The sequence below is a fragment of the Cyprinodon tularosa genome, unplaced genomic scaffold, assembly GCF_016077235.1.
Source record: "Cyprinodon tularosa strain WSP-4 unplaced genomic scaffold, ASM1607723v1 ctg137, whole genome shotgun sequence".
In the NCBI taxonomy this organism is placed as follows: Eukaryota; Metazoa; Chordata; class Actinopteri; order Cyprinodontiformes; family Cyprinodontidae; genus Cyprinodon; species Cyprinodon tularosa.
Genome location: NW_024038189.1, coordinates 18746 through 30266, shown reverse-complemented (window position 1 = coordinate 30266; position 11521 = coordinate 18746). Strand labels below are relative to the sequence as shown.

Sequence of the window (11521 nt, the reverse complement as noted above, 5' to 3'; positions counted from 1 at the left end):
AGTACTTATAAAATATATGGATGGTTTTCACACACAAAGTAGGCAGTTATCCATGTTAGAAAGTTATTCTAATAACCTTGAACTTAAGGAGTTTAAGCTCTTCACCAAAACATCTGACATTGAAAACAGCTTCTTAGGGGACAGTAACATGACATTTAGCCTTGTCTAGCAGATGTTCTGCTTAAGTGAATACATTTCTGCAATAAAAGAGACAAAAGAAACTCACATTAGGGTTATTAACCACAGACCTAAGAGGAACAGTGTGTATAATAATATTTCCTATCACAAACTGTATTGCATTGACATGATTTGATCAAATATTTATGAACAAAAAAATAATAATTGTACATTTGATTTAAATTGGTTTAAAAAATTCTGTAAACAAGATGAAAACTGGAAAAGTTAAAAATCTGTACATTGCTTGCATATAAAAAAATGTTTTTCGTCATACATGCAGTCCTATCACCATCAATGCCAAGACAGAAAGTGCATGTGTTTGTGCATTGTCTCATTTCCTTCAGGGAAGCCGAAAGAATGAATGCAGTAAAACAGGTTGACCTGGGAGCTAGCAGTTTAAAACTATGTAGTGCACGCTTGGGGCTTATTGTTTTCAGAATTACCTCTGCCATCAAGACGAACACAGTAAGAACACTTCTCTTTAATGCAAATATTAAAATGACTAATTGTGTGATTAAGTGGTTTTTAGATTACTTAAGTAAACTTCAATAACAAAGCTCTTGGAACCAAAAATGTATTGACAGAACAGGGATTTTTTTTTAGCTTTTGGCTTTCAAACACTTTGGTCTGTTAATAACTTTTCTTTTCGAGAACTTTAGGTGTTATTGAAGTTTTCCCTTTACCAGCTCTTTAAAGCATCTTTATGCACCTTGGTAGTTGATGAAGTTGTACCAGAAACTCCTTGATATTTAAAATTCTTTGTAAAAGACAAAAGTTTTATTTGATCAAGTTTTTACAGTTTACCTTATAACTTGTTTTTATTGCAAAAAAAAAAAAAAAAGAACTAGAATAGTGTTGAAGGCAGACCTTTTAAATCTAACTTTATTTCATAAATTCTCAGCTTGGGCCCAAACGACACAAACTGCTTTTTGACACCAAAATGCTAAAAAAAAAAAAAAAAAAAGCCATATTTTCAACTATATGATTATGCTTAGCATGTAAAATTAAACCAATGTAGAAACTAATTTGGTGCCAGTGGCCTAAAATGGGATACCTGCAAGTAAACATTTCAAACATGTTAAACTCTTGAAGAAATAATGGCTGTTTTTTGAGTAAAATATATGCTAACAGTTTTTGAAGATTATAATAGCAATCTTTTTATAAGAGATTGATTAGATATTTCTGTTGTATAAAAAATAATGGTAACATTTTACACAAAACATCATAAACGTTATTTATATATGGTAAAGGGACAATTTATAAATGATTAACGATTTATTAATGTTTATTAATTGTGATATAAACCATTTATATAAGGTAAGTAGATCATATTGCCCTGCACTGTTAGTTTATTCCTAACCTTAATATAACTGGACTTTAGACCCAAACCTGGCCTTTCATCTTATGTTGGATTTACCCTCACACTGACATTTAGTGGGCTTAATACCTTCTATTTACCTTTTATAAATGGTTTAGATGCAGTTTATAAATTAATCAAACAATAAAAAAGATCTATTAATCATTAATAGATGCTCTTTACCATTTATAAATGGTGGTTTTGATGGTTATTGCAAAGCAGAACCAAAATAATCACAGCTTTCCTTTCTTAATTATGATATAGTCCTAAAAAATAATATTCCAACCCAAAACTATAACTTTATATATATTAACAATCTATGGTGTTCTAAGTAAATTTTCTGCACACTTAAGTAAGAAGAATGTTTGCTTTTGAGCATATACCATTGATATTGAATGTGAGGTCTATAGTTTCTAATATACATTGTATTGGTTATTGGTAAAATGTTATTCTGCCATTTGTTTAATATTTTGAAATTACTAGCAAAATACAAGAATATTAGAGACTAACTTTGCAATGTATAAAAGTGCCTTGATTTTTTGGTAGGGTTTATGTTATCAACCATTAGTTACCTACCAAAAACAAACAGATTGGCTTTCCTTCATCTCCAGCAGAACCGACATGAAGCTGGGCTTGCTGTTGGTGCTGGTTGTGGCGGCCCTGCTGCCCGACCTTTCCGAAAGTCGAATTGTCTCCAAATGCGAGCTGAAGGACAAGCTTCATGGGAAAATCTACCTGCCCAAAAATCTGAGGAAGCACGAGGAGGAAATATTGTCTATAGGTAAGTACTGTGTTTTAAAATACCTTTAAAATACTCACTAATTACATGGCCATTCTACTAGATTGTTTCTACAAATTGAAATTCAGGAAAAAAAGGTCAAAGAAAATTTGTGTATTATACAAAATATGTAATGTTACTGCCTGTTTCCCAGCAGACATGTGTTACAAACCATACATTCTTGAATGTCAGTGACTTGTTGATAATCATTCTGCTAATTTTGTTTTTCCTTTTCTTTGTTTCCTCCTTGTACCTTCTTACATGACCGGTTTGGTGCAGTTATCTGTGAGATCAGCGAGAAGTCTAACATGAACACCAGCTTGGTTAAAGTAGAGGGGATCCGCCAGCACTTGACCACAGACATGCAAACAACTGATGGATATGAAGAGGTAACCGACGAAGCAATGACAGCTGCTCCAACTGCTCGCGCTGCACCCACTACCACTACTACTACCCCTACTTTTACTACTACTGCTCCTACTACTTCAACTACTGCTCCTGGTACGGAAGCAGTTTCCTCACAATCATCTTCAACATCTGTGAGGAGACGAAAAAAGCGAAATGATCCCTATGAGTATTTTACACTGCATGATATGGAAAACCTTTTCGATGAGGATCAGATGGAACAAGATGATGAGCACATGATCGAGTACAACTTAGATGAAGACGCATCTTCTAGTCAAAGGTACCCCAACGGGATGCCTCTTTGGTCTCTTGGTTTTTATGGAATCTTCCAGCTGAGAGATAGCCATTTTTGTGATTCTGGTTACCGCTGGTCTAGAAATCTGTGCCAGAAATCTTGCTCAGGTGGGTTTATGACAAAAGAATAATACATACAACACCCTTTTTTAGTTGCATGTTATTAATGTTTCTTTCTCCCACTAAAGATTTCACAGACGACGACATCACCGATGACATCGAGTGCCTCATAAAGTCGTACTACCACTGGTAAGCCAAAATTAAGTCAACATTTTAGAGTTTTGGTTTAAATGCATTCTACATATTCTACAATTCTTCCCCTTGAAGACCAGTAGTTGAAAAACCAACTACTTAAATTCTCTAAAAAGGAGCACAATTTTCAAAATTCCTGAATAATTGCAGAGAAATATTTAAACTTATTAAATCATACCTTATTCAGATAGAAGAGTTTACATATTGTAGTAGGTAGGTACTGTAGGTAGAACGGCCACTTAAGTGTTACTCATTCCAATTTAAAAACATACAGGGGCAGGGCTTAAAGTGAAACTCAAGGATGAGGGTTTGGCAGGAGGTTAGTCAGAACATGGGCGCTAGTTTAGCTTAGCAATATTGAAGCATATACAGAAGTGGAGGATTTTTCTCCCTCTTCGTAATTGATGTTGAGTTGCTTGCTTCAAGACTCTGATTTAAGACGGAAATACACTCTAAACATTGTTTTTTTCTGTTCAAAAATGTCTTAAGACCACTTGCCATGTATTAATTGGACAATATGTACCAAAAATTCTCCCAACATAAACAAGTAGGACAGTAGACATAAAGCTACAGTTCCTGCTCTTGCCCATTCATCTTTATTTTTTATTTATTCATTTTTTTTTTTACTTCTGAGCTCCTACCGTGAGTATGTCTAATTTTTCTAAATGATTTGGTAAACATGTATGTCCTAATTGCCCTGTTTGTTATAAATCACACAAAATGCGAGTGTGTTTCCGGATTAAACCGTATGAGGATGACCTTTGCCGTTTACCGTTCAGTTCAGCAATTTAGTTGGTATTTTCCCCAAAACATGTATTTCACTTTACCACAAGCACCCTTCACTCATGACATACCCATCTAGTTACTGCTTAGATTTTGACCAAGACAGATAAGGAGTCTACTTTGGTCTGAACTACACAATAGAAGGTAACCGTTAGTAGTCTAGCCAGCCCTATTCATTTAAACCAGATCTGGTCTTTATGATGGAGTCTCAAAAACTGACTTTACTGAACTGATATTAAGGATCATTGTCCATTTATGTCCAATACCTATTTGCCCGCAAGTTTTCTTTTTGGGGGATGTTTTGTCAATACTTTAATCTATTATTTTCTTCATTATGCCATCTATTGTATAAATTTCTCCTTCCTACAATAAAACACACCCACAACCTTGTACTGGCACACTTCAACTTTTAAGATTGAGGAGTTTCTTGCCTTTAATATTCAACTAAAATGATGGTCATTAAGGCCGATCACAAACATGTCGGTTTCATTAGAAGGATATTCTTCAAAACGTAAGGTATTCTGGAGTTCATTTTCAGATTATAAACCTGCTTTTTTGGTTGCTTTTGGTCTGAACGGTTCTTCTTCATGCTAGAATTTTTAGCCTGTATTGATATAAGACTAAAATCACTTCAAGTAAAGACAACAGGATCAAAGTCCTCAGTTTTCACAACAAAACATTAATCCTTGGGTTGCATAACCTGTCTTCATCCATAATGACGTGATCATGGACATTTTTTTTATTTCTACGTCTCATTTTAATTATTATTAGAAATTAAACTGGGCATTTTTTGGATGTGAATCGAGCTACAATAAGCCAGACTTGTTGAGGTCAAGAATTCTCTAATGCATATTTTAATTGATCTATTTTGATTTTCCCTGAGGTCACACAGGGTGAGCATGCATTTCCAGTGTTGCATTCAAATACACCTTCACACCTTTTCATTTAGATGTCAACAATTTACCTAAAATTGAAATCTTACAAGCCTTGACTGAAGGATACAAAGAATGTTTGATTGTACAGTGTATTTAAAACGTCAAAAATTTAATCATGTAATATTCAAAACCACGTCTCTCTTTAATTTGGAACTTATTGACTACAAAATATTGGCTTTAATCGCAACAGCGCTGAGGAAAGAAATGTTTACTCTGATTTGGCTTCTTCACATAAGGAATCTTTGCGACATTAGAAATGTTTGTTTTTTTCAAACTTGTATTGGCAGATGTTTGCTTGTTCTTCAGTACTTTTTAAGTTCTTTTTTTTTATTGTCATTCAACAGGTACCTCTTCCAGAATATCTCTCTTAAGTGCTATAGGGAGAGAAAAACATTCCTCCAAGATTGTTCCTAAGTGCCTGTGAGAGCATCTATTCTCCGCTAACAGGTGAACCTCTACTACAAGCTGTAGAAGATTGAATCCTATTGTGAAGCACTGCTTTCTTTTTCATTGATAATGATCAGAATAACCTCTCCTGTTTAAATCTATGTAATAGAGATTGAAATATTAGAATATTGCTGCAGTTTGATTTTGCTCTTCCTGTGGTTGTTCAAACACCCAATGATTATGTAATGCTTATGTAATACTTGTGTTATACTTAATTTCTAAAATCAATAAAGGTGATTAGTTGGCAGTGTGTAATTTTTTTATGTTTGACTGTTTCAGATACATCATGGTATCATGGTGTAAATACTTTAGGCCTTGTGTACTGTATATTAGTCTGGAGAGGAGGGTGTAGGAGCTGATCTGAATGGTGGGACTAACTGAGTAAGTGTTAGCAGTTTAGAACCAATCAAACACCTTTATTTAGTTTTTTGTAGAAGTCAGTTTTAATAATTTTAATGATACAAATAGCTAATTCCTGACATAATAAAGTGAACATTCAAAACGTTGCCCCATTGAGACTACAGTCTTGATTATTATAGTTACAGAAAAGTGCTACTGCACTATGGGCCATTCTTCCACAGTGCAATTGGTCTATTCTGTTTTATGCTGCTTTCACACAAAGGCAGCTAGAGCAGATGGTTTACATGCAAACTCTGTGGATGACATGTACAAAAGGTTCTGCAGCAGATTTCAAACAGCTGGAGCAGCGCCTGATTAGCATTAAACATCCAAGGTGCGTGAGGTGCTTCAAGCGCTTCACAATCACTTGAGTCAGACAATCTGAAATTTTACTGCTCAATGCGCCAGAGAGAGGCTCTCCTATCTGCTGGTGTACTGCTAGGATAGACAGAGACCAATGCATGGTGGCAGGTTGTCAAAGAGAGCTCAGATGAGAGGAAAATAGGAAAATAGCTCTGTAAGCTACCATCCTCAGCACGCAGCCTTTACATCCATCAGATATTGCCCAAAATGTTCTCCACTTTATGGACGTTCTTTAAATCTCTTTTCATTATTATGCAAAGCATTGATTTATTTTGTTTACAAACCTTATCACCAAATTCTAAGAAAACAGAGCAGGCTACAATACCATATAAATATGTAAATAATTTCATATTTTTCTTATTTCATATGTTTTCTAAAGCAAGTTCTTTTTTTGTTTGCATGCCCAGAACCAATCCTGTCAGTAGTGCTTCCTATACAGCATTAATTCAACAAGATTCTGACATACAGTGAAGCAGTGGAGATTTAAAAAAAATTATTAACATATTTCAACTTCTATTATTTCTTAACTATTTTTAGAAAGCCAAAGTTTAATATGGACAATTTTAAGCAATTAAAGTCCATTAAGTGGGAGCAAAAATTAACTCAATGTTAAAGAAGTATGACAGTATTAGCAGTTTAAGTCTGAGCAATTAAATACAAAGGTAGAAAGAATTTGTCATCGGTATTTTTTCTCAAGAGGTTTATAAATAGAGACAGAGAACAGAGACAAAAGGTAGAGAAAACAAAGTCTACTAGGAAGTCCAGTAAATAAGGAAGAAGGTAGTGAGGATAACTATGAAGGGAATGAGAAAGAAAGCTATGTGAAACGGCATACCTGTACAGATTGCAAGATGTCTACGAGAGTTGGTTTTGATCAGACTGAACACAGATCCCAACAATAAAAATATGTCTGAGGGGTGGAGAATTCTGCTGTACCATGTTTAAAGAAGACAAGGATGAAATGCAAAAATCTAGAACTGGTGCCAAGAAAGAAAATGTATGAATGCATGAGGAAGTTGTCAGTAGCAGAGAAGTATGTGTGGGTGGTGACCGACGGGATTAGGTTGGACTGGAATTACATCAGGAAACAACTGCGTGCCTTGCTGTTTTCCTGGTACAGGACAGGGTGACAGGAGGTCAGGTACAGTAGAAGCCACATGTACTAAGTGATTAGAATAGGGAGCAGATTAATGCACCTCTGGATAGGTGAAGGTTAGTTGAGGGCAAAAAAAAATCTATTAATAATTTGAATATTTAAAAGCATTAATAAATATATGCAAGCAGGAGACAAATACTGAATAAGTACAAGAGGTGAGTTCAAATTGAAGTAATTTTATCATCCCTAATGGGAAACGTATTGCACAGGCAGGTTTTCAAAGAAGGAAATAGATAAACACCCCATACACACATGCACGCACACGCATGTTGGGTTTCACTTTTCCGGTGGGGACTTTCCATTGACTTCCATTCATATGTAAGCAATGCAAAAGCCTAACCCTGACCCTTACAGCTGCTTATCTAACCCTAACCAGAACTCAGTTCACACCTTAGTCCAAAACATAGCGCCTACATTTCCGCAGGAAGAACTTATGGACGTCCCCATAAAAATGATTGGTCCCCACAAAGTAGCATTTAAACATGAAATTATCCCTACCAAACAAGGAAAAAACAAGTACACACACACACAACACACACATACAGAAACAGCCACCAAGATTGTCTCCTAACTTAAATAAGTTTAAGCACTTTGTGTCAACTATTTAAAAAGACAGACCAAAAAAGATAATGAAAATTAAGTTGAAAAATCTACTTTCTGAAAATATAATTGGGCAAATATTTTAGTTATAGGCTCTTCACTAATAGAATATTGGTTTTAAGTTTTGACAATCAGGCAGACACCCTGCAGTCTGTACTTTTCACACAAAAGCTTTTCTTTTTTTTTTTATAAAGGTTACAGTTACACTGGCTTAGGTCATCTTGATCTATCTCTTGTTAGGAATCCAGTTTGTTTGGGTTGTATTTTTCCTCCACCACCAGGTGGCACCTGGTTCTCGTTGGCTTTCCCACACACCTGCGGATGGTTGCCTCATTACCGGAGGACTCTTAAGCTGCTGACTGCCACTACCTCGACGCCAGAGTGTTTGCCAGTTTTGGGTACTCTAGCCAAGCTGAGTTTTTTGTCTACCTGAGCCTAACCTTGTTGTTTTTGTCTTTGCCTCTCTGCAGGAAGTCATCCTGTAAACTGGATGTTTTGGACCTTCTCCCCCTGGAAGGATCGTCTGAGCTTCAAACTGAGCTGGGGATCTCCACAAGAAACCGTTCAAGTACCATAGGAAATCCAAGTGGCAGTCAGCTCCTCCGTTCCTCAAGGAAGCACCTCAACCTGGGTAAACCCTGTCCGCCCTCCAACGAGCAAGTCAATTACTGGAACAACCCACACAAACTGGATTCAGAGAACGACACCTTTTCGGGAAACGTGAGTCCTGTTGCTTAATTCCCTTTTGCAAATTAAAGCTCAAATTTCCCACTGAGCCTGAACTAACCACAGGAACTTCCCTTCACTTTTCAGTCCCGGTTCGCCAGTGTTCTGAGCAGCACTGGACCCATCCCTACCAGTTCTCAATAAACCTGTTAAACCTTTCCCTGGTCTCTCTGTTTCGTTTTCTGCATGTGGTTCAGATCTTTGCATAAAATCATGACATCTCTGTAGTTTAGCTGCTATAGGCTGTAGGGCACAAAGACCACTTTTTCTCACCCTGCAACATTGTACTTTCTTCTCAAATTTTGCATTATAATTTCATCCTTTAAATCTATGTGCTCTCTTCTTTTTCACTAGTGTTTGAAATGTATTTAAACCAAGATATTTTTTTCTGTCAACTATTTGGATATCTGTAACAGTTTCTTTATAGGTTTTGCTATTCACCCTACTAAGAATAAAGGTTTATGCTAACTGGCCAAAATGTCACACTGTTAGAAACCCATGGCATCAACATGCATTTTCCGTTCCTAAAATAACTCATAATCTTTTTTTATTCCTGCCGCCTTCCAGCCATCTTTCATTCTTTTTCCAGACACTTTTGTTTCATTAAGTTTATTTGGTCAGAACCATTGGTCCAAAAAGAACAGGACCAGGCTCAGACAGCATTAACAGCTATGTTGGAGCTCTAGTTAAACCAGCTGCGCCATCTAGAGACAGCTTGTATGATCATGGTTTTGAATAAAGAAGGTTCACTTGAAATAGTCCTAATTAATGGATGGAAGTATAAATCAGCTTCGGACAATATCAAATCAGGAGTGACCATGGCCACCCATAGCCAATCAGTGGCCACCCCTACCCTTTTTCCCTCTAATTCAGAAGGTGGCAGCAGTAATACTCTAAAGTGAATTGTTCTAACTGCTTTAACATTTTAATTCTTCATATATTAACAGTTAACAAAAAACACTGTGGCTAATTATGCACATCGATATACTAACATTAAAAGATACAGAATTGATGCTCTTTTCAGACCTAGATTTTGTCCCATGGGGTGAAGAGAAAATTATGTTTTTGTTAGTCATCTAGGAGTCTTCAGTGAAATCAGGGATAAATAACTACTTTAATGATAAGTAATCAATTTAATGTAGATATAGTAGATTTTATGCAGAACAATTACTGGTAAAAGTATGCAAGCAATTATTAAGATGCTCTCCCCACATATCAAACTTGAAAGAATTTTGTCCACTACACCTTTAATTTAGACAGCATGGATGTTTAAATATATGTCTAAATATAATTGTTAGAAAAGGCTGTAGAAAGGTTTAGTTTGTCTTTATTTAGAAAATATAGATGTTGTGCTCATTAATTTTCCTGTTGAAACAGTGTAAATTGACCGTGAGGTTCTGGCGCCTATCCGCTTTCGGCCACCCCTCAGTGTACATTGCTTATTGCCTGGCTATCGTTATTAACATTTTCTAGCTACACCTCTGTTTGAAGGACGTGATCTGTCAGGCGGTGTCCCATCTCCTGACCAATGAACTCCCCAGTATCCTATAAGAAAGATTGTCAGAAAAATAGTAGAATGGAAAGTAGCAAAGATAATATTAATATTCTCTGTTTAAAAGCATCACAGCTCTTCACCCTGAACACGCCATCCCAACTGTCAAACATGGTGATGGCAGAATCATGGTTTGGGTCTGCTTTTTTTTTCACCAGGAACAGGGAAGATGGTTAAAATTAATGTGGATATGGATGGAGCCAAACACTGTCATGATTTTGTGCTGATGGCTGGCTTAATTGCTCATTTCATTCACCTGTCTAGCTCTGCCCTGATGCTCATCACTCATCAGATTCACCTGTTCCGATCTCCAATTTGTTCTGCCTGTTTTCCAGCCATAGGTGCCAGATTATTCTTGATCCTTACCTTTATCCTGTCTTCCTTCATCAGCTCGGATGTGATCTCCTGTCAGTCACCTTCTAGGCTTCCGCATTTGGAACTAACCCACTGCGTCTGTTCAGTCTATCGGCTGAAATCATCCTCGTTCTCTGGGCACAAACTGAACTTTCAAACCAGGTTATGAACCATGTGTTCATAATCATCCTCCATCAGATTATCATAGTCACTAAACTGTGTTTCTCTCCGATAGAAGTTCCTGCCTCAGACGTCCTAGCCGCTGCAGCTGCTGCCACTGCAATCGATCCGTTATTTTTTGAACAAATACTTTTTAATTAATCTGAGCGTATGACAAATACAGGACCATTCTGTAAGAAAACCTGCTGTAGTCTGCAAAAGACCTGAGACTGGGAGAGAGATTTATCTTACAAGAAGACAATGATCCAAAACATAAAGCAAAATCTAGATGGAATGGTTCACAAATAAATATATCCTGGTGTTAGAATGGCCAAGTCAAAGTCCAGACCTGAAACCTGTCAAGAATCTGTGGAATGAACTGAAAACTAATGTTCACAATTGCTCGCCATCCAGACTTACTGAATTCCAGCTGTTTTGCAAGGAAGAAAGGGTTAATATTTCAGTCTCTCAACATGCAAAACTGATAGAGACTACCGTAAACGACTTACAGGTGTAATCACACCAAAAGGTGCTGCTACAAAATATTGGCTTAAGAGGGCTGAATCATTTTGTGCACCCAGTTTTTTTTTATTTGTTAAAAAAGTTTAAACTATTCAATAAATATTGATCCACTTCATGATTGTGTCCCACATTTTGTTAATTATTCACAAAAATAAAAATTTTATATCCTTATGTGTGAAGCTTAAAATGTGGTAAAAGGTTGAAAAGTTCAAGGGGGCGAATACTTTCACAGGACACTGCAAGTGCCTTTTCTTTGAAATGA

General features: G+C 36.4%; 1 protein-coding gene across 2 annotated transcripts; it reads left to right on the top strand.

The window, feature by feature from the left end:
- The first annotated feature begins 528 nt into the window (after window positions 1–528).
- Window positions 529–5680, top strand: LOC119778656. 2 transcript variants are annotated; one of them, XM_038277999.1, is made up of 5 exons: window positions 529–642; window positions 2149–2315; window positions 2592–3119; window positions 3200–3260; window positions 5326–5680. In XM_038277999.1, exons 2-5 carry the CDS (start codon window positions 2156–2158, stop codon window positions 5393–5395), a joined length of 819 nt encoding a protein of 272 aa, XP_038133927.1. In that variant the 5' UTR covers window positions 529–642; window positions 2149–2155; the 3' UTR covers window positions 5396–5680. The 2 variants fall into 2 exon arrangements, with proteins under 2 accessions (XP_038133927.1, XP_038133926.1); XM_038277998.1 differs by having other exon boundaries at window positions 535–642; window positions 2146–2315.
- Window positions 5681–11521: the final 5841 nt, after the last annotated feature.

Excerpts from the sequence above, each read along its gene's own strand:
- LOC119778656 (XM_038277999.1), top strand. The coding sequence starts at position 2,156 with ATGAAGCTGGGCTTGCTGTTGGTGCTGGTTGTGGCGGCCCTGCTGCCC. Across the intron at positions 2,316-2,591 it reads GGAGGAAATATTGTCTATAG|TTATCTGTGAGATCAGCGAG; the intron begins GTAAGTACTGTG and ends GGTTTGGTGCAG. Across the intron at positions 3,120-3,199 it reads GTGCCAGAAATCTTGCTCAG|ATTTCACAGACGACGACATC; the intron begins GTGGGTTTATGA and ends CTCCCACTAAAG.